The sequence below is a fragment of the Lepisma saccharinum genome, chromosome 19, assembly GCF_977018435.1.
Source record: "Lepisma saccharinum chromosome 19, izLepSacc3.1, whole genome shotgun sequence".
Taxonomy (NCBI): domain Eukaryota; kingdom Metazoa; phylum Arthropoda; class Insecta; order Zygentoma; family Lepismatidae; genus Lepisma; species Lepisma saccharinum.
Window position 1 is genome coordinate 49408602 of NC_139247.1, and position 20551 is coordinate 49429152.

Here is a 20551-nt window from a genome sequence, read left to right on the forward strand (position 1 = left end):
CAAATCTGAAGATATTAAAAATATTCAGGTGGAAATTGCACAAATCAAAGAAACTGTTGCTAATCTTCCAACCAACCAAATAATCAATGAACTAAACTTATTATTTATGGACATCAGAAATCAAGTACACGATCTCGCTAGCCAGAGTTCGAAATTGAAACTAGTAGAAAGTTTACAGCAGATTATCTCGAACATTAAGGTGCAAATTAGCACCATTGAAGCAGCACAAGAATCGAACTTATCGAATTTCGCCAATCAATTGCATGATTTGAAAGAACAATTCAAACAGGTATATGTGGATGTGAAAATTAAACCGGGTTACGATGAGTTGGTTCGTACTATCAGCGAACACCTGGAACCTGTATTAAGCAGATTAGACGATGCAGATTCTCGTCAGTTTTATTCTATGGAAATTGTTAGGTTACAAAGTATTCCAAACACTCGAGGGCACTGGACATATGTAAATGCAGGTAATGTTTACAAATTATACCCGTACGCACAGGCACACGAATTTTTTGTTGATGGCCAACTTAGATTTTTGAAGTTTAGATTTCTAAATAATATAAAACATGTCGAAGTTCCCAAATTTACTATAATAAGAAAAGATGGTATACACAAAGCAGTTCAAATACCTATAGCATACTGGGATGAATCTGCCAACAAATATAAAATACATGAGGATGAACAATTATCGCTTTTTCATATTGAAACTGGTGATAAATTAATTTTTGACATAAGACAATTATACCCTGAGGTTAATCCATTTTATGTAATATTTTCTCTTCGCACTAGATGTCTAGACAAGGTATAGTTAATGAATTACACAGACCAGCCCGTCGTAATTACAAACGATTATCTGTGGTAACAAAAAGCATAGATGATCTGTGGGAGGGTGATCTGATAGAAATGTCTACGGGAGTTTTAAAAAATTTACATAAGATAAATCATGGTTACAAATATTTACTTACCGTGATAGATACATTTAGCAAATATGCATGGGCAATTCCTATAAAATCTAAAACAGCAACTTGTGTCGCTGAAGCTTTCAAATTTATTTTCGAGCAAGGTAGGATACCGAATTATTTGCACACAGATAGAGGAAAAGAATTTTACAATTCCACATTTACCAAATTAATGAATCAACATAATATTAAACATTATTCTACATACAGTGATCTTAAAGCAAGTATAGTAGAACGATTCAACAGAACATTAAAAAATCTCATGTGGAAACAATTTACTCTACAGGGTAACTATAAATGGGTAGAAATTTTACCTGACCTAGTACATAATTACAATAATTCCATGCATAGAACCATACATATGAAACCTGCCGAGGTAACTAAATCTGATGAACAACGATTGATTTCTACTGTTTACTGTCATAAGTATAAATACACAACAGAGAAACCCAGATTTAAAATAGGAGATAAGGTGCGAGTTAGTAAATTTAAGCATTTATTTGAGAAAAGTTACACAAAAAATTGGAGCACCGAATGGTTTACAGTGGTTCGAGTTTTACCAGGCAACAGGTATACTTATATATTAAAAGATAATTATAATAAAATACTGAAAGGAAGATTTTATGAAGAGGAACTCAGTAAAACAAAATATCCAGATACATATCTTATTGAAAAAATATTAAAGAAAAAGAATAACAAATTGTATGTAAAATGGCTAGGATTGCCAGAAAAAAGTTGGATAGAGGCAAACCAGGTGATTCTATGATACCAACTTGGAACGTTGTGCAACGTTTGCCAGAGTTATTAGAAACTAGTAAAAAAAATGGTGAGTTGTTACCAGACAATATTAGGTGTCTTATTGTAGGTCCATCCGGTTGTGGTAAAACTACACTGCTGGTAGATAATTTCTTGCTTGCGCCTAATTGGTTAGACTGGAAAAATAGGCACCTGTATGTATTCTCAAAAAGTTTAGAACAACCAAAATACCAGCAACTCATGAAATTGTATAAGGGACTGGGTATAGCCACATTTGGATCAGAAATTAAACCTCTCGACCACTGTTTAGAAAATTCTGTTGTGGTATTCGATGATGTGATTCTGGAAAATCAAAATTTAATTCGAAATTTCTTCACTCAAGGTCGACACAGAGGAATAGATTTTTTTTATTTGGCTCAAACATATTCTAAGATTCCCAAACAGTTATTGAGGGATAATTCAAATTTAATATGTTTGTTTCGTCAAGATCACACTAACCTTAAACATGTTCATGATGATTATGTGGGGGGAGATTTAAATTACGACCAATTTTCCAAATTTTGTTCATCCTGTTGGAACGATTATGATTTTGGATTTGTTACAATCGACATGACTAGAAAACCTAACAATGGAAAATATAGAAACAAAATCAACGATTTCATGAACGTTAAATCGATATAAAAAAACGTTAAAACGTTATAAAAATAACCTCTAATCAAAAAATGACAAAACACAAAATAGAAGACAATTCTAAATTACGTGAGTACCTCACCAAACGATTCAAAGGTTGGAAATCAGAAAATCGAGGATTCTATGAACAACACAAACGTCAAGATCAACCAATTATAGATGCAATCAGTGGTCTTGGTAAAGAAATTAAAGGTGTCACAGAACAAAATAAAAATCTCATAAATGAATTGGTACCTCTTACTGCTAAAAATTATGCAGATTTTCCTCCTACACCATTATCTAGTATCCATACTCCCCTAACACTCCAACAGCCGCCTATTAAAACTATAGGTGAACCAGAGAAAATTGAGTTGGGTCCTCTGGCAAGAGATTACCTAAGTACTGGAAAATTTGAAAAAGATGAAGTGTTTGGATTGTATCCGACCGTGGAACCAAATGAAGGTGTAGTATGGAAAATTGGGAAATCTAGAGTAACATTTCAAGGCGATGATGTGAAAATAAATTTGGGTGAAAGAAATAGTTGGTCGATATACCCGGGAACTATAGGGTTGTGGGAACTGATTACCAAGAAACACCCTAAAGATTACACAGATGAAGATTACCAGAGTTACTCCGAAATTTTGATATTGTCCGATGCTCTATACCAAAATAATGATGCCAGTCAGAATAGAGTTAAATCGAGCAGTGGCGACAAATACAAAAATCTAATTAAACCGATCTGGAACCAACTTAAAACCGGTAGTGGTATCAAACAATATAATACTCTACCTAAAGAGTTTGTCTGGGTGGATGATGTGAGAAAACTCATAGATAGATTGCTGGTTATAGCCGGAGAAGAAAATGCTGGGAACAATAATTTCTATAATGAAAAAATAGGTATTGTAAACATGATCAGTGATAAATTAGCCAATTTTATTGTAAATGATCCAAAAGGTATAGGATACTTAATTAAAATTATCAATACTCTACCTCCTAAATTCTGGAATGTATCAGAAGGTCGAGGTTTGGTTAATGATATTATAAATAAACTTCCATTCGAATTACATGTACCTGGTTACCAGTACTGTGGTCCGGGCACCAAACTTGATAAACGATTAGAAAGAGGAGATAGGGGAATTAATCAACTTGATGCCGCTTGTAAAGATCATGATATTGCATATAATACACACACAAACCTCGACAATCGTCATGCAGCCGATCAAAAATTGGAGCATGCAGCATTTGGAAGATTAACCAGTAGAGATGCTTCTTTGGGTGAGAAAATAGCAGCATTGGGTACAACAATTGCTATGAACACAAAACAAAAATTAGGGTGGGGTTTGTAGAAAATTAGTTAATTTTAGTTAGTAATTTAGTTTGTTAATATATAAATAAATACCCTTAAAAATAATTTTAAAAAAATATGAAACCGAAAGGAGTAGTATATCAAATTCCATATCGGGATCTCAAAAATTTAAAAATTGTAAATTCAATTTTAACTAAAAAACAACAGGAGAAAAAAAAACAATGTATATCCAAAGGAAATGGGATGAAGTTATTACTTAGTACACCACAATTAAAACGATTGCAAAATATAAGAAAAAAAACACATAGTGGTGGATTTATATTCAGCATTCCTGCTATCCTAGCTGCTTTGGGTGCCGTGGGAAGTTTAGCTGGTGGCAGTGCTGCTATTGCAAAAACTGTACTCGATTCAAAAAAAAATAAAGCCGAATTAGAGGAACAAAAACGCCATAATCTGGCTATGGAGAGCCCCCTACGAGGGGGTAGTGGTGTGAAATCCAGAGTACTCAGAAAATTAAAAAAAAAGAAAAGCCGCTCACGAACCAAGACATTGAATCTTTAGTTAAAATATTTAAAATTCAACATTTCAGAGGAGTTTTCATGTCAGATTCTCTCCCTAAAAATAGTCACTCTCGAGAATGTGGTGTGGTCAATTTGGATAAGTCCGAAAATATTGGTACCCACTGGATCTGTTATTATAAACAAAAAAACAATGTTTTTATTTTTGATCCTTTTGGAGGGAGACCACCTAGAGAATTAGTTAATTATTTAAAATATTGTAATATTTATTACAACGACCAGCGCATACAAGATTTTGATCAAATTATATGTGGTCATATTTGCATTACGATGCTAAGAATATTAAATAAAATACCACACATAAAATTACAAGATTTTCAGAAAGCAGTATTATACATAAAGTATGGGAATTTTTCATCTTTCTAGTGAAACTTCGATCTTGGAACTGCATCTCCACGATGATATTATATATCCAAAATCTATATCTCTGAGAGCATTCTACAGCATGTATCTGATTCCGAATGTAACTAACTACAACAATACTATATTTGTAGGTAACGAGAAAATTATTATTCCTCCTGGACAATATAATTTATCTACTTTACAATCTGAACTTCCAAACACTGTATTACTATCTCAAAATTCTGTAACACACAGAGTAGAGATTGTATCCACCAATGAAACAGTAGATCTAACTAACATGGGTGAACTTCTAGGATTTGAGAACAATTCAAAATTAGAACCTGGTACTAGACACATAGGTAAATTTATACCGAAATTCCTAGCTATCGAGACGTTGAATGTTCACTGTAATATTGCTAAAGGAATGATTATCAAAGCCGAAAAAAATTCAATTGGTACTCACAAGGAAACAGGTATTATTGCTACATTTAAACCGAATTCTGAATTTATGGAACCTATTTTTTATTCCCCAATCTCACCAATCTATTTTCCTGTTTACTATGATAAAGTTAATTACATAGAGATAAGAATTACAAATGAGAAAAATGAGATAGTCGATTTTGCCGGTGCTAATACCACTGCAATAATAGAAATTAATATTTAAAATTATATAAATAAATACCCAAAATGGAAAATATCGAAAGTTATGAGTTACAGTCATTCCCTCCAAACAGGAGGACATTTGCTAATCTTAATCAACCGAATAAGGAAGTACAGTTTGATATTTCTGTCGGGGACGGATTTATTCATCCTCATAGATCCGATCTGTATATAAAATTTGATATTGTAAAACAAAGTAATGGTGAAGAATATCCCCTCCCTGGGGCTAATATAAAACTTATAGATAATTTTGTTCCATTCTTGTTCTCTCAAATTGAAGTCAGGAAACATGGTACAGTAATTGACAGGATTGATTATCCTGGAATTACATCCACTACTGTGGCAACATTAAAATTATCAAAATCAGAAAGTGTATATTATAAAATAGGTGGATTCGAAGCTGGAACAAAAATTATGACAAAAAGTCACACAGTACTGTTCCCCATGAGATTGCTATTTGGTTTTTTCTCCGATTATAAAGAAATTATGTGGAAAGGTGATTTAAGCATCATATTTCGCAGATCACCCAATGATTATAATGCTATAATGAGATATAAAACTTTAAATGCAGATGGAACAGCCAACGACGCTAGTTTACCCGAAGTTGCAAAATGTGTGATCCAGTCTATGGAGTTACGCATGCCTATAGTTGAATATGAATCGAATTATGCTTTGAAGTACAAATCCAACATTTTGAAAAATCCTCAAATTCCAATACAATTTTATACATATCAATGCATACAGAAACCTGTAGAGGGTAAATTTTTCGAGTACGACATTACTAATCAGTTCCAATCTCTACAATATGACATGCCAGAATTTGCAGCCGTATTGTTTCAGACAGGGAGAGATGACAATCAGGAAAAAGATAGCAGCAAATTTGATAACTGTAAAATTAAAAATATATATCTTAAGAATGGTAGGAATGAGGTATTCCCACGTGAAAATTACAATTTAAATATTACAGAACAAGATTATTTAAAATTATATGAAGCATATTCTGCATTTAAAAGAGTAACTGAAGGAAATATCGATATGTATTATAACCCAGACGAGTTCATAGTTCACAGACCTATGTTTTTAATAAATGCATCAAAAAGAAAATTGGTGGTTATAAATGATCGAACTAATATTAAGTTAATATGTGAATTTCATGAACCATTACCTGAAAATACCATATGTAGTGCAATTTTAATTGTGGAGAAATCATACATATATGATGTAAAAAATGAAAGAGTGATAGAACAATTTTAACAGTGTTAGGTATTATTTAAAAAATATATATTAAAAAAAATTTTAAAAAAAATTAAAAATTTTAAAAAAAATTAAAAAATTTAAAAAAAATTATTAATATAAAATAAATTATGTAATATTTGAATTTTTTTGAATGTATAGAATAATTTTAATAAAAATATAATAGAATAAATAATTTTAAATTGTAATATTTATGTTAATTTTTTGAATTTATAACATTTAGAACAAATTTCTAATGTATTATAGTGTCCATATTCTCTAGTATGGATATTGCAATCTAATACTTGCAATTTATTATCATTCCCATCGAGAGCTATTTTATTTTCTATTGTAGTATAAACACCATCTAATTTACTATTAAGATGGTAGGCAGGCATGTATATTTTTTTATTTTTATTTTTTAAACATTGTTTGAAATCATCTATTGCAAGTTTTCTTGTACACGCCTGTTTTACACCCTTAGCTTTTTTAATTTCTTTTTCTTCCCCATCCATTTTCATGCAATACATTTTCGATCTGAGTCCGGCAAATTCTGATATTATGGACCCTGCTGCCTCATCTTTCATTTTCCCAGGGATCATCTGGTTTTCAATATTGTATAATGGATGATTTTCTGGATAATTGCTAAAATCAAAATATTTATTTAGAGAGAACAAGTCATTGTATAAATTATTTGTTTCTATCTCATATACAAAACTATCAGTATCCATATAAGCTACTTTAATTCTATTTTTGTATTTAGGTTTCATAATATCATAATGAAATTTATACATTTCCAATTTTGATAATTCTAAAACTGTAACACCGACAGCTATCGGTGCATCACACATTATATTAGTGTTGGATCTTTCAATAAGAATTAGATTATTAGTAATTTTTGTAAAACTTTTATATGTGGGGTCGGCAATAAGTTTCAGAAGTTTTTTTCGGTCTGACACCAAATTACACCTCACTCGATTTCTTTTGTTCTCTAAACATTTTCCATATATGGAATTACTCATTAATTTATAAAGATTTTTTTCAACTTTAGAATTTGTTTGTATTCGATTATTTGTATTTTTCTCAATATATTGAGCTAACCATCTTTCTTGATCAAATTTTAATCCTTTATGGATTTTTGTTAATTTCATACCATGTTTCAAATAATACTGTAACAGTCGATAATGAAGTACATAATTATTTTTATTTTCAAATGATAATATCAATTTTGTTTCCTCTGTACCTGGTACTTTTTGAGAAACTGGTGCCATAGCAAAACCATGGTGTTGTTCATGTAGATGTGATGGATATTCCAAATCAACTTCCAGTAGACAACCTTTTGCATGATCTTCAGACCAGTTTAAGAAATCTTTGTCTTCAAGTTCTGTATCTGTCATCCATTCGTAATTGCCAATTGGTAGTGATTGATTCATGACATAACCATATAAATTGTTCATGTCAATATATAAAATATATTTAAATTTTTTATTAGCATTATAATTTCTAGATAAATATTTATTATTTGCTTTTGCATATCTTAAAGGACACTGGACTATACCACCACGCTTACCAGATTCAACAAACATGAACTGTTCGATATCGGTAACGAGACCAATTTCAACCTCTGTATTTAATAGCATAGCTTGCGAGGATAAACCAGGTGTTGTATACATAAAAACAGGATCCAAATTGTATTTCTTGAAACAACGATTTCGAAAAATCTCGAACACATCGGCTAACAAAAGACCATCAAGTTTTAAATAGATATCATGATAATCTCCCATTGTTTTACAATTTAATGTATTCCAAATTGTCTGTGCATATTGATAATCTATTTCACTACATTCTTCATCCTGAAGATGGTTATAAAATTTATTTTTCGGTGGTAACTGTGTCTCATTAAATTTATCAAAACTATCCATGTATTGATAGGGGTAAACTCCTTTTCTTTTTAGCAATTCCATATTAACATTATTAAAATATTTTCTTGTGTGAATAAATTCATCATCGGATAATTGTTTCACCAGATTTGCCAAACTACTAGATAGAAACTGATATGAATCTAGAAACCTAAGTTTAATTATTTGTCCATTTTCTAATCTGATAGTTTTTTCTATGGTAATATATTTATCTTTACTGCGTGGTATAATATTAATATTTTCTGTATCATATCCTAATTCTTTGATAAATAAATGTGCGTCAAAATTTTGTAAATTATGAATAAATACTGGAATAAAATTTGGTTTCTTTATTTTCAAGTTACATGAATTGCAAATTGTTTCAATATTTTCTCCATTAAAATGGTTATGGTGTTTAACTTTTGGATTAAATAAATTAAAATTATTTTTACAATATTTGCATTGTTTGGTATCATAATGTTTCTGATGTTGTTCTGGTGTAAGTTTATTCATCAATTTTGTATTATATAAAATTGGAGCAAAATCTTTTACCCACTCTCTAAGTTTTTCAATAAATATTTGAGATGCATTTTTACCTCTATAAATAAATAATTGTTGTGGATTATTTTCTTCATAAGTTTTTACTAATTTTAGTACAAAACCACAAGATTCATGGTTAGCTATATTTGTTGTATATGATTCATTTGGATTGGGAAGACATGTTTGCATCGATATCTGTATTGTTTCAAAATCAGCATAGATTACAAATGGATGTTGTACCAGCGATTCATATTTAGAAAATTTTATACTTTTGGATGGAAATTTGTAAGTTGCATGAGGATAATAATAACATTTTTCAATATGTTCCTCTAATTGTTGTTCACATGATTTGTCACCTCTTCCATAAAATTTTCACAAGCATCGATCACATATAGCAATTTTAAGATGATTTAATGTTATTTGATTATGCACCAATTTTGTTAGATTTTGTATGAGACAATAGTGTTTCTTATTTCTCTCTGTAACATATAATAATCTTATGATATGTGCACCAGCAGATGGTGGATGGTGTCTGAGTGGATAAATATTATTATTTATATCATAACCATAAACATGAACATTTATTAATTTTTTATTCTATTGTTGATATTGCTTTTCAAATTTCTCAATATCTGAGATTTGTACTGGATACTTTATTCCTGACATGGATTTTTTAAATTCTGTTTCAAATTTTTCATAATGGGAGACACGATATTTGTGATCAGTATGATTTTTAACTGGATGAAAATATGCTATGATGCACCAGAGGAAACATTTATTATCATTATTTTGAATATTTAATACAGCTAATTTGTTTCTGATCTCTTTAGGTAATTTAATATAACCAGATCCTCCAAAAGGGGCATTTTTTGCTATTTTCAATTCAAGTTCATGGTTTGTATCACAAAGAGACCAACCTGAATCTTGTTTTTCGAACTGTTGTTGTTGTAACTTAAGTTCTTCACAAATTCTATCATAAATATCATCTAAATTATTAGTATCATTATAGTATAATTTGAACACATGAGTCTGATGATAAAATTTTTCTATTTTATTACCAGGATTAATATAATTTGATGATAAAATACAATATAATTTGAGAGAATATTGTTTAAGTTTATCACAAATTAAATTTTTAAATTTAGGTTTAAGTTTAGCTAGAAAATTTGGAATATCTAATTCTTCATTATCTACATGTGTTGTATTATATACAACATAATATAAAATATCTTGGTTTGGTTTTTTAATTTGATTATTCATTTTGTTATAATTGGGTTTTATATCTATATTTTATAATTGGGTTTTATATCTATATTTTTATAATTTGGGTTTTATATATACAAAATATTTTTTTAGGATTCTTGTCAAAACAATAAAATTTTAGGTAAATTAATTATTTAATAAATCTCTTCTCTCAACTTCTAATTCTCAAATAATAATTGAAAATAGCAAAATATTTGTATTTATAATCTCAATTTATTAATCAGTAAACTTTTGGTTTCCTGGGCTGGGTTATCTTCCCAGAGGCAGAGCTGTATGCCACCAGGCGCGTCCCCAGGTTGCGGATAGGGGAACGGCCAGCAGATATGTTGGCTAGCTGGAAACAGTCGCGGACAAGCAGCAGCAGGATTGGAGGAGGCAGCGAGATGTGGAGTGGCAACTGCATCTCGGTAAATACTGCAAGGCTCCGATGAAAATCCTGCGATGTGGCGAGGAGAGCCGCCACTAACTAAGCTCAGCCCCTGCTGCCTTGCAGGGAGGGGAGGGATCCCCAAAGGCTAAGGGAAGGATACCCTGACAGAAAACCAAGGGTGGGGCAGACTCGTAAGGCATAGTGAAGCCAGCTGCCCTACGGGAGTAAACCCTAAACAAATCCTGGTCCTCCAAGAATGGGGGTTGGGCGTGGGGCCGACAACCCCATCCCACAAAAGGAACCACGTTACGAGACCTCAAAGAAATGTAGCCGGACAGATCTACCGACGACGGACTGGCGTGAACAATGGACAAGCGAATTATGGAAAGGGAAGGGATCTATATGTAGGGAGCTGGAATGTGCTATCTTTGTATAGGGCAGGTGCATTGAGGATGTTGCTGGATCAACTAAATAATTATAAGCCTGCGATAGTGGCATTGCAAGAAGTACGTTGGATCGGAAAAGGAGTTTTGGAAAAGAGAGAAGCAACTGTATTCTATAGCTGTGATGAAAGGCTGCATATGCTAGGAACTGGGTTTATAATACATAAACAACTAAAACATCTAGTGATAGGATTTAAAGCTATAAGTTCAAGATTATCGACATTAAGAGTTAAAGGAGAGTTCTTTAATTACAGTATAATCAATGCACATGCACCCACGGAAGTATCCACAGATGATGTAAAAGAAGATTTCTATGATGCGTTAGAGAAAGCATTTGATGATTGCCCAAAAAATGACATAAAAATAGTAATTGGAGACTTCAATGCCCAGATAGGCATTGAAGACGTGTATCAACCAACAATTGGTAAACAAAGTATGCATAAAGTAACAAATAACAATGGTATGAGGCTAATAATGTTTGCAGCATCTCGGAATCAAGTAATAACAACAACTCTGTTCCAGCACAAGGATATTCATAAAATGACATGGAGAGCCCCGGATGGAAAAACTTACAATCAAATTGACCACATGCTAATAGATTGTAGACATAGATCAGATATCATTGATGTTAGATCTTTTAGAGGGGCTAATATTGATTCCGACCATTATTTGATTATGGGAAGGATTAGAGCAAGAATATCTAATAGTCGAAAAATGAAGGCGACTAGCCTGATTAAATTTAATGTCACGCAGTTAAGAAATCCAACGGTGGTTGAGAGGTACAGAAGTAAACTACAAGAGGGATTCGTCGGGATGAAACCGGCAGAAGTGGAAAATGTAGATGAGAGGTGGGATAGATATAAGCTGAGGATCAGTAATGTAGCAAAGGAAATACTTGAAACACAAAAGCCAGTAAAGAAAGAAACGTGGTTCGATGAGGAATGTCAAAATGTAACCAAAGAAAAGAATGATGTATATAAGAGGATGCAGCAAAGAAGTGCGACAAGGAGAGCTAGGGATGAATATCAAGAGAAAAGAAGGATTGAGAAGAGAGTCCATAGGAAAAGAAAAAGGGAATGGATGAAGCAAGAGATGAAGCAGTTGGAAAGCCTGCATGAGCAGAAGAATGTAAGACAGATGTATAAGCTGGTAAATAATACAAAAGATGTTTTTAAACCAAGGACAACAGTCTGTAGAAATGAAACAGGCGATATAATTAGTGACACTAATGAAATTTTAGAAAGGTGGAGAAGGCATTTTAATGATGTATTGAATGGCAGTGCAGATGTAGCAGGTATGCTGGAAGAAGGATTAAATGAAGAAGAGGAAGGAGAAGAGGGCATAGAAAGTCCAAAGTTAGATGAAGTATGGGAGGCAGTCAAGATATTGAAAAATAGTAAAGCACCTGGTATAGATAACTTGCAAGCAGAGCTGCTTAAGCATGGAGGCGAGAGTGTCATTAGAGGCTTGAAGGAAATAATAAACATAATCTGGAAAAAGGGACAGATGCCAAGTGAATGGAGGACGGGTATCATAGTACCTATCCACAAGAAAGGGGACACGATGGAGTGTGCAAACTATCGTGGAATTACATTGTTGAACGTTGCATATAAAGTATTTGCAAGAATTATATATAAAAGACTACTACCATATGTAGAAAAGTGCATTGGACCATATCAATGTGGGTTCAGGCCAGGGAAATCTAAATTAACCAGATATTCACCTTAAGGCAAATACTGGAGAAAACGCTGGAGTTTGGGATAGGAACGCACCATCTATTTCTTGATTTTAAATCTGCATACGATAGTATAAACAGGACCCAACTATATCTGGCAATGAAAGATCTCGGAATTCCAATAGGATTAATAAGAATGGTGAAGATAACTATGGAGGGCTCTAATAGTAAGATAAGAGTAGGAGGACAACTCTCAGAACCTGTTGAAATAGAAAATGGACTAAGACAAGGCGATGTGCTGTCCTGTTTGTTGTTTAACATTGCCTTAGAGAAGGTTATACGGGAAGCTCGGGTGCAAATTAGGGGTACCATATATTATAAGTCAATCCAGATACTTGCATATGCAGATGATGTGGACATAGTAGGAAGATCTCTACATGCAGTGGAAGAAGCATTTCTGGCCATAGAAAGGGAAGGAAAAAAGATGGGATTGGTGGTGAATGAAGGGAAGACTAAGTACATGGCAGCAGGCAAAGCACACAGATATAATCCATCACCGACCATAACAATGGCTAATTATACATTTGATAGAGTGGATACCTTTATCTACCTGGGTTCTGTTGTGACATATGAAAATGATTCACAGGAGGAAGTAAAGGCACGACTTATAGCAGCGAATAGGGCCTATTATGGACTACAGAGACATTTTAAGAGCACCATATTGTCCAGAACAACTAAGTTAATACTTTACAAGACACTGATAAGACCTGTATTGACTTATGCTGCGGAAACTTGGACCAGTTCAAGGAAAGATGAAGAGTTGGTAGAGACCTTTGAAAGAAAGATATTACGAAGAATATTGGGACCAGTATGTGAGAATGGAAAATGGAGAAAGCGATTTAATAAGGAGCTCTATGACTTATATCAAGAACCAACAGTTATTGGTGTAATAAAGGCGGCTAGATTAAGATGGGCAGGTCATGTGATGCGCATGAGTGATAGTGACCCTGCAAAGAGAGTGATGTTGGATAGCCCAGGTGGACAAAGGAAACGAGGAAGGCCTAAATTAAGATGGGTGGATGGAGTGGATGAGGATGTTCGGAAGCTCCAGTATAGAAATTGGAAAGTTGTGGCGAAAGGTAGAGATAGATGGAGACAAATCACAGAGGAGGCCAAGGTTCATCAGTGGACTGTAGCGCCATAAGAAGAAGAAGAAGAAGAAACTTTTGGTTTATATCTATATTTTTATAATTTGGGTTTTATATATATAAAATATTTTTTTAGGATTCTTCTTAAAACAATAAAATTTTAGGTATATTTTTGCGACGAGCTGTAGAAGCCACAATTACCTAACGTATTTTTTTTAAATATATTTGTAAAATCCATCTAATGTCTGAATTTAAAAAAAATATATATTATATTTGTTAACTGTTTAAGGAAATTTTTTGCAAAATACCCCGACAACGTTTCAGCTACTAGGACCTCATTACCATGAGCCTAATCCTAGTAAGCCACATACACACCTGTTCTTCGTATCGTTTTTGCTAGTAAGTCAGATGACATCATGGGAGAATCACATTTCCCCCAATGATCCCACCCCAACAAACGTAGCAAATGCTAGAAGAAACAGGATCAGGATATTTTATGCTAAATTTACGGCTGCCTGTATGCAGTTATAGGCAAATCATTAAAAGAGCGCTCTAATATACAATGATTTTTCTTACCATGTACCCTAACATACAATTTAACATAACAAGTAAAATTTCGATTCGTCTATATATACCCAACGAAACTCAGAAACTGTCATACGCGAGAGGTATATTTTGCAACAACTATAATTACCCAACACTAGCAACAAGAACAAAAAAATTATATCAATTAATTGCATAATATTAATTAGTAACTTTAGATAATATTAATTATTAGTTTTCATTTGTAATTAATTTTAAAAAACAATTAATAACATGTTAGGTGATGATAACCAAGTGCAAAAAGCATTGCATTTCTTTTTTACACACAAACAAATCACCACTGTTTGCGGATTCATCATGTACGCCTATATGTGAGAAAAAGTATGAATAGAATCTATGTTCGGAAATCCAAAATGGCGACCGGAAGTGGGGTTATCTTGGAAACGGTAAGACTTAGGAAAAATCTGTTTGGTGATTCATCATGTACGCCTATATGTGAGAAAAAGTATGAATAGAACCTATGTTCGGAAATCCAAAATGGCGACCGGAAGTGGTGTTATCTTGGAAACGGTAAGACTTAGGAAAAATCTGTTTGGTGTTTCATCATATACACCTATACGTGAGAAAAAGTATGAATAGAACCTATGCTCGGAAATCCAAAATGGCGACCGGAAGTGGTGTTATCTTGGAAACGGTAAGACTTAGGAAAAATCTGTTTGGTGATTCATCATGTACACCTATACGTGAGAAAAAGTATGAATAGAACCTATGCTCGGAAATCCAAAATGGCGACCGGAAGTGGGGTTATCTTGGAAACGGTAAGACTTAGGAAAAATCTAAAAGGAGATTATGTGGAAGGGAGGACTGAGAATCATATTTCGAAGAGCGGCAGTAGGGTTCATATTGCTATTATATTGCCGGTCGAAGCACTAACAGTATAAGAAATAAAAATTAGTACACATATGGTGATATAGAGATATACAAATACAGGATGCTGGGGTATTTTGCTAAAATTTGTAATAATTTATAAGTAGACCGGAAGTAAACCGGAAGTGGACCGGAAGTAGACCGGAAGTAGACCGGAAGTAGACCGAAAGTGGACCGGAAGTAGACCGGAAGTAACTTAGCACTTACTTTTAACTTAGCACTTCGCTTTAATTATTGAAAAATAAAATTTTAGCAAAAAGTTATAGAGGGATTTTCGAAAATTAGCAATTTTGCACTATGAAAATTGGAATTTGAGCTTTGACTTTTTTTTTTGCGCTTGTATTGTGTCACTTTTGTAACAGTCAAAGTTCGATTTTGAGTATATTACTGTATAGGTGTACACAATAAAAGTAAACTAAAATTTCGGGGGTGGCTCAAAACGAACCGTTCTCCCTACTATGGTACCGATATAATTGCATTAATCAGTTTATTAGTTACCCGAAAAAACGTAACAAGATACATTGTTACATGTAAATCACGTTGTAAAATGTGTGCAAGTTATTGAAACTCGAGAGAGGCATGTTGTGCATGAGAAAACGGCGAAATCATATGCACTGACCTCAAACTGTACACGCTAGATTTTTCAGTTTGGATAAAGCGAAGACATAAACACTAGAAAAATGGTTCTCAACATTTGTGAAACCATGTCCCGGTATTTTTTTTTAAGTCAATGCCCGGAGCCCAAGAATTTTTCTCGTCAATACATTTCCAGTATTTGAGATTTTATACATGAATTAACATGTAACCATGAAATTTAGTTTGATTACGTGTGACTGTTGACAAATATCTAAATATGGATGACGAAGTGGTAACGTCGTCTCTTTATAATTAAGCGATCTCGGGTTCGATACCCGGTGGAGGTACATAGTGGGGCAGATTCCTCTAAGCGAAACACGCTGTATACACAGAAAAACGGATTTGCCACAGCTTTTCAAGTAATTCTGTAAAAAGTATTCATCTATATAAAATGAAGTAAAATTCTGAAATATTGTAAGTTACAGCTGCAGCATTCTGCCACAATAAGTATCAATCTGATGGCAATATTTGAACTGCTACTCAAATCCATTGATCCTATATCTGTTGATGTTTGATTGATTCTACAGATTTAACAATAACCACTTTTCCAGCTTCGATTGACCGTAGGTTACACATTTTGACATGAGATATACCTCACAGGTGCATCTGTGAAGAGGAAAGTAGCAACAATGAAGCAACAGGGACCCCTTTTTATGCGAAGTCATTCAACAATGACAGAGGCAATTAATAACAATACGGAGCCCTTTGCTAACCTGAAGACAGAAGGAAAACAATAGACGGGCCAAGAACAGTTTTTTCTTTATCACAGCCTTTCTATCATTCTGAAATGTCCTTTAATTATCGTTTGTCTTTTGTTTCAGCCTCCCTTGTGATGTATGTGACGCTTTGGCACGTGATATTAACTTTCAAGGGAGTCCCCTCAGTGGTGGCAGGTAAGAAAGATAAGCGATTCGTGATGGAGATTTCCAGTATTGCCAATGTAGTGATTTTCCACTGAAACCGGCATCATTCAAATGTTTTTTATAACTGTATAATGAAAGTTCTTTATTGTGGTCAGTTGAAATCACAAACTCGAATTAGCGGACTGGAAATGATGGGCTTGTAGCTGGAGTTGCGCATCTTCGTTCGCGCATGCGTAGCCCGGGGTGATAGAAATATGGCAGAGATGCACATTCTGAATTGAACATGCAAAATTGAACGTGGTTCTGCATTGACATTACGTATTAGTTTAAATTTATTATTTTTTAGCTTTAGAGATCATTATAATACTATTACAGCTTAAACAATATTTTCAAATATATACGAATAGTATGCTGGAATCTCCTTAATGCAAATTATATTATAATGAAAATAGTACAAGTTTCTATCATATTTAGAGCTGCAAATTCGAATTGCGCACAAAACCTGGCCAGAGTAGAATGTTGTTAAGGGTTCACTAATCTAATTGCTCACAAAGGGGCACACCATAGGAGGAAGCCCAGGTGCGCTGGCAGGTGGATGTCAATCACGAATTGCGCACAGAGCAGTGAAGTCGATTTCATTTGGCGCAGGCATGGTAAGTGGAAAAAAAACTAATTTTCTATTTGATTACGATAATTGCATTGATATTATTTCAATATGTATCCATATTCTATATATTCTAATCATAATAATAATCACAAATGTATATATTGTTTAGTGTAATTATAAATATATTACTTTTTGTAGGTGGAGGAAACTGCAGAGGCTCGGTTTGTCTGCAACATACAAGGGCAAGAACTACGAGAAAGGGCAGTGGCACCACTACTGCTTCGGTCTAACGTTCTTAAAACCAGATGATGTTTAGGGCGCATTCTGCCATTTAATTGGGGTACAACCACCGGATGTACCTTGTAGCAAATTATAGTGACGAAGACGAGCACGCTACTTTCCCACCACGTATGTGGGCAGCCGATTCAGCAACTTTGTGGAGTACGACAAATGCATGCGAGAGCTTTCACTCCCCGCACCCGAACATATACGGTATAACTTCTTGAGGAGCTTGAAATCAGCCCAGACAGACATACACGTCCGTGTTAATAGTGTGCGAGAAGGAAATGTTCCACAGACTGACAAAGAAACAAAAGAAAAGCAGGCATTCATCGAAAATAAATTAGCACAGCTTAGAAATGATAATATTGACGGTTTGTGTTTTGTGAAATGCGTATCTTACAAGGTATCTTGTTAACTAGAAGTGAGTGGTATAATCATAATAAATTTGTTAATGTCTATATTAAAATACAATTTGGTATATGATTACTACGCATGCTCCAGTTTGATATACTGCTAGTTCCGAGTAGAAATTTTAGATTAATTAAACGCTGTAGCAAAAGGAGTGGTTTCCAGCTCTCTCTAGTGTAAAAAATCTACAACAATAAGTGGTTATAAGTATTTACCACTTTCTTATTGTAATTTCTTTGGGTGTTTCCTAAATAGTTATCTGAAGCAATATATTATCAAACTGTACCATAATTGTGTATTATTTACATGTATAATTGTTATTATTTTTTAGAAAAAAATCTTTGTTAGTCAATATGTGTAAATATCGCATAAGAGGCTGGATGCTAAAACTTGCTCCCCCCCCCCCCTTGCCCAATAGGCAATTGCTGTTAAATTTCTCTTATGATTATTATATTTGCACATGATATGGTTTGGAATATTTTGTTGTTGATCTGAAAATCATGGCAAAATCATGGAATTTTGATTTTGCGTAATTGCACACATATTCAAAAATTAATGTACAGTAGACTCGCGATTAACCGAGTCCCGATTAACCGAGGCTCCGGGTTAACCGAGGGAGTGGTTGGAAAACATCGCGCTTCATAACGCACCCCCTGTTTGTTTACTAGTAAGTTGGAGTCAAGTCACCGTCCACGCTGCACGTGTTCGTTACATTGTCGGTGTATCCGATTATTAGGGTGGTGTTTAAATCTGTGTATAGGCCTATTCTAGGCCAGTAATGTAGTATGAGTGGCAAACCGAAAAGGTGTGTCCAAAAATCTATGAAAGACTTTTTGAAAAAGTAATCTCATTTATGTTGTACTAGTAATAAATAATTACTATACAGTTTTAAGTGTTGTTTCGTCATTTACGACCTATTAGCACATTATCTCCGTATTATCCGAGTTTTTCCGTATCCGAGGTAGTCTCGGTCCAATTAGCTCGGATAATCGCGAGTCTACCGTATTGCATAGAATTTTATCCTAAGAATAGGCCTATACGCAGTATGAGGGAGATTTCAGTTTTACTAAATACATTTTATGAAACGGGTATGTAGTGTTCTTTTCGCGCTACGACGCCAGGGGTCCCGGGTTCGAATCCTGGCCTGGGCATGGATATTTGTGAGTGTCCATTCATCAATTTCATCATATCATCACTCATTCCCATCTTCGCAAATTAGCCAAAAGTGGCACAAGAAGCGAAGTAAAATAAAGCAAATCAGATCAGATCAGATCAGATGTAGTGTTCTTTTTTTATGCTTCTACACAAACATTCTTGCAACTCCTTGGGGGTTTTCTAGCAGCAAATGTTGCCGTACCATTGGCAACACTGGAGATTTCAACCGGCGGTGAGCAAGGTAGCTCAACGGACAAAGCGATCGTCATTTGTTTCACGTTTTTTAAATAACACGTCCATTTGCTCATGACATCAGAGGTTATAAAGGTCGAGAATGATTACACCAAGAGTTAAGTTATTGAATATCTTTGTCCTTGCCGTAGGGGGGGATGGGGGGTGATAAGGCGAGGAGACATATCTGTATTTCAACTCAGGTTTTATTTTGCCCACTGAGATAAACAATCAGCAGACATATTAATTTTGTGGAAAGAAAGGCATTATGGAGCGTCGACCTTCTGTGTCCCAGGTTTTACCAGCACCGTATTCCCTTTTTAGTTGCGGTTAAGCCCCTCGCATGCCGTATTACGACGGATACTTCGCTGCGGGACATGGGGCAAGGAATCGAAATGACATCGTTGGATTCTCATGAAATGTCTTTTTAGGCTGACAGCATGTGAGTGGGTGGAGGCGTTTTTCTCTGGGGGTCTTATCTTGCCTGCATCGCTGGAGGATTGAGACAGAAAGAAGTTGGTTTACACAGGTGCAATGATATGTGCAAGGGTTGCCAGCGGTTGAGAATTAACTGATAAGGGTGAGTTTTTGGTGCTGCCAGTGTTAACGAACGCTAGCAAGCAGATTCAATTTCAGTAAACTTATTTCACAACTTTAGCGGTAATATTACATCTTAATAACGCGCTAATTGGGACAGCATCATTGAAATATTTAGAAAAAAACACTATCTTCTTTGAGAAAAGTACATTTTGCATAATGCTACTGACAAATAAGCTATTTGTAAATAAATGCATCAAGTAGTATAAAATACATAGCAATTACGCTGTACATCCATTGGCGTAAACAGGAAAAGGTTGATTCGTGTATATCCCCAACTACTTCACGTCATTGATGATATCTTTTTCCATCTCTTTGTTAATTAATTTCTGACTTCCACCCACTGTCATTAGCAAAAAATATGTTGGTTTTTGTTATGAATTGTTGTTTTAGGTCAATTTTATGCCCAGACAGGCTTATCGGGACTGGACCTACAGTTTAGATTGGGATACGAACAAC

General features: G+C 34.1%; 1 protein-coding gene across 1 annotated transcript; it reads left to right on the forward strand.

The window, feature by feature from the left end:
- The first annotated feature begins 11029 nt into the window (after nt 1-11029).
- On the forward strand, nt 11030-17735 carry LOC146003021 (uncharacterized). Its single transcript, XM_083141181.1, has 3 exons — nt 11030-12375; nt 16771-16842; nt 17618-17735. Exons 1-3 carry the CDS (start codon nt 11030-11032, stop codon nt 17733-17735), a joined length of 1536 nt encoding a protein of 511 aa, XP_082997307.1.
- The last annotated feature ends 2816 nt before the right edge of the window (nt 17736-20551 follow it).

Bases quoted from the DNA above. Each gene is read 5' to 3' on its own strand.
- LOC146003021 (XM_083141181.1), top strand. From the start codon at position 11,030: ATGTTGCTGGATCAACTAAATAATTATAAGCCTGCGATAGTGGCATTG. The intron at 12,376-16,770 runs GTTAGATGAAGT...CTTTTGTTTCAG, and splicing joins GAGGGCATAGAAAGTCCAAA to CCTCCCTTGTGATGTATGTG. The intron at 16,843-17,617 runs GTAAGAAAGATA...TACTTTTTGTAG, and splicing joins AGTCCCCTCAGTGGTGGCAG to GTGGAGGAAACTGCAGAGGC.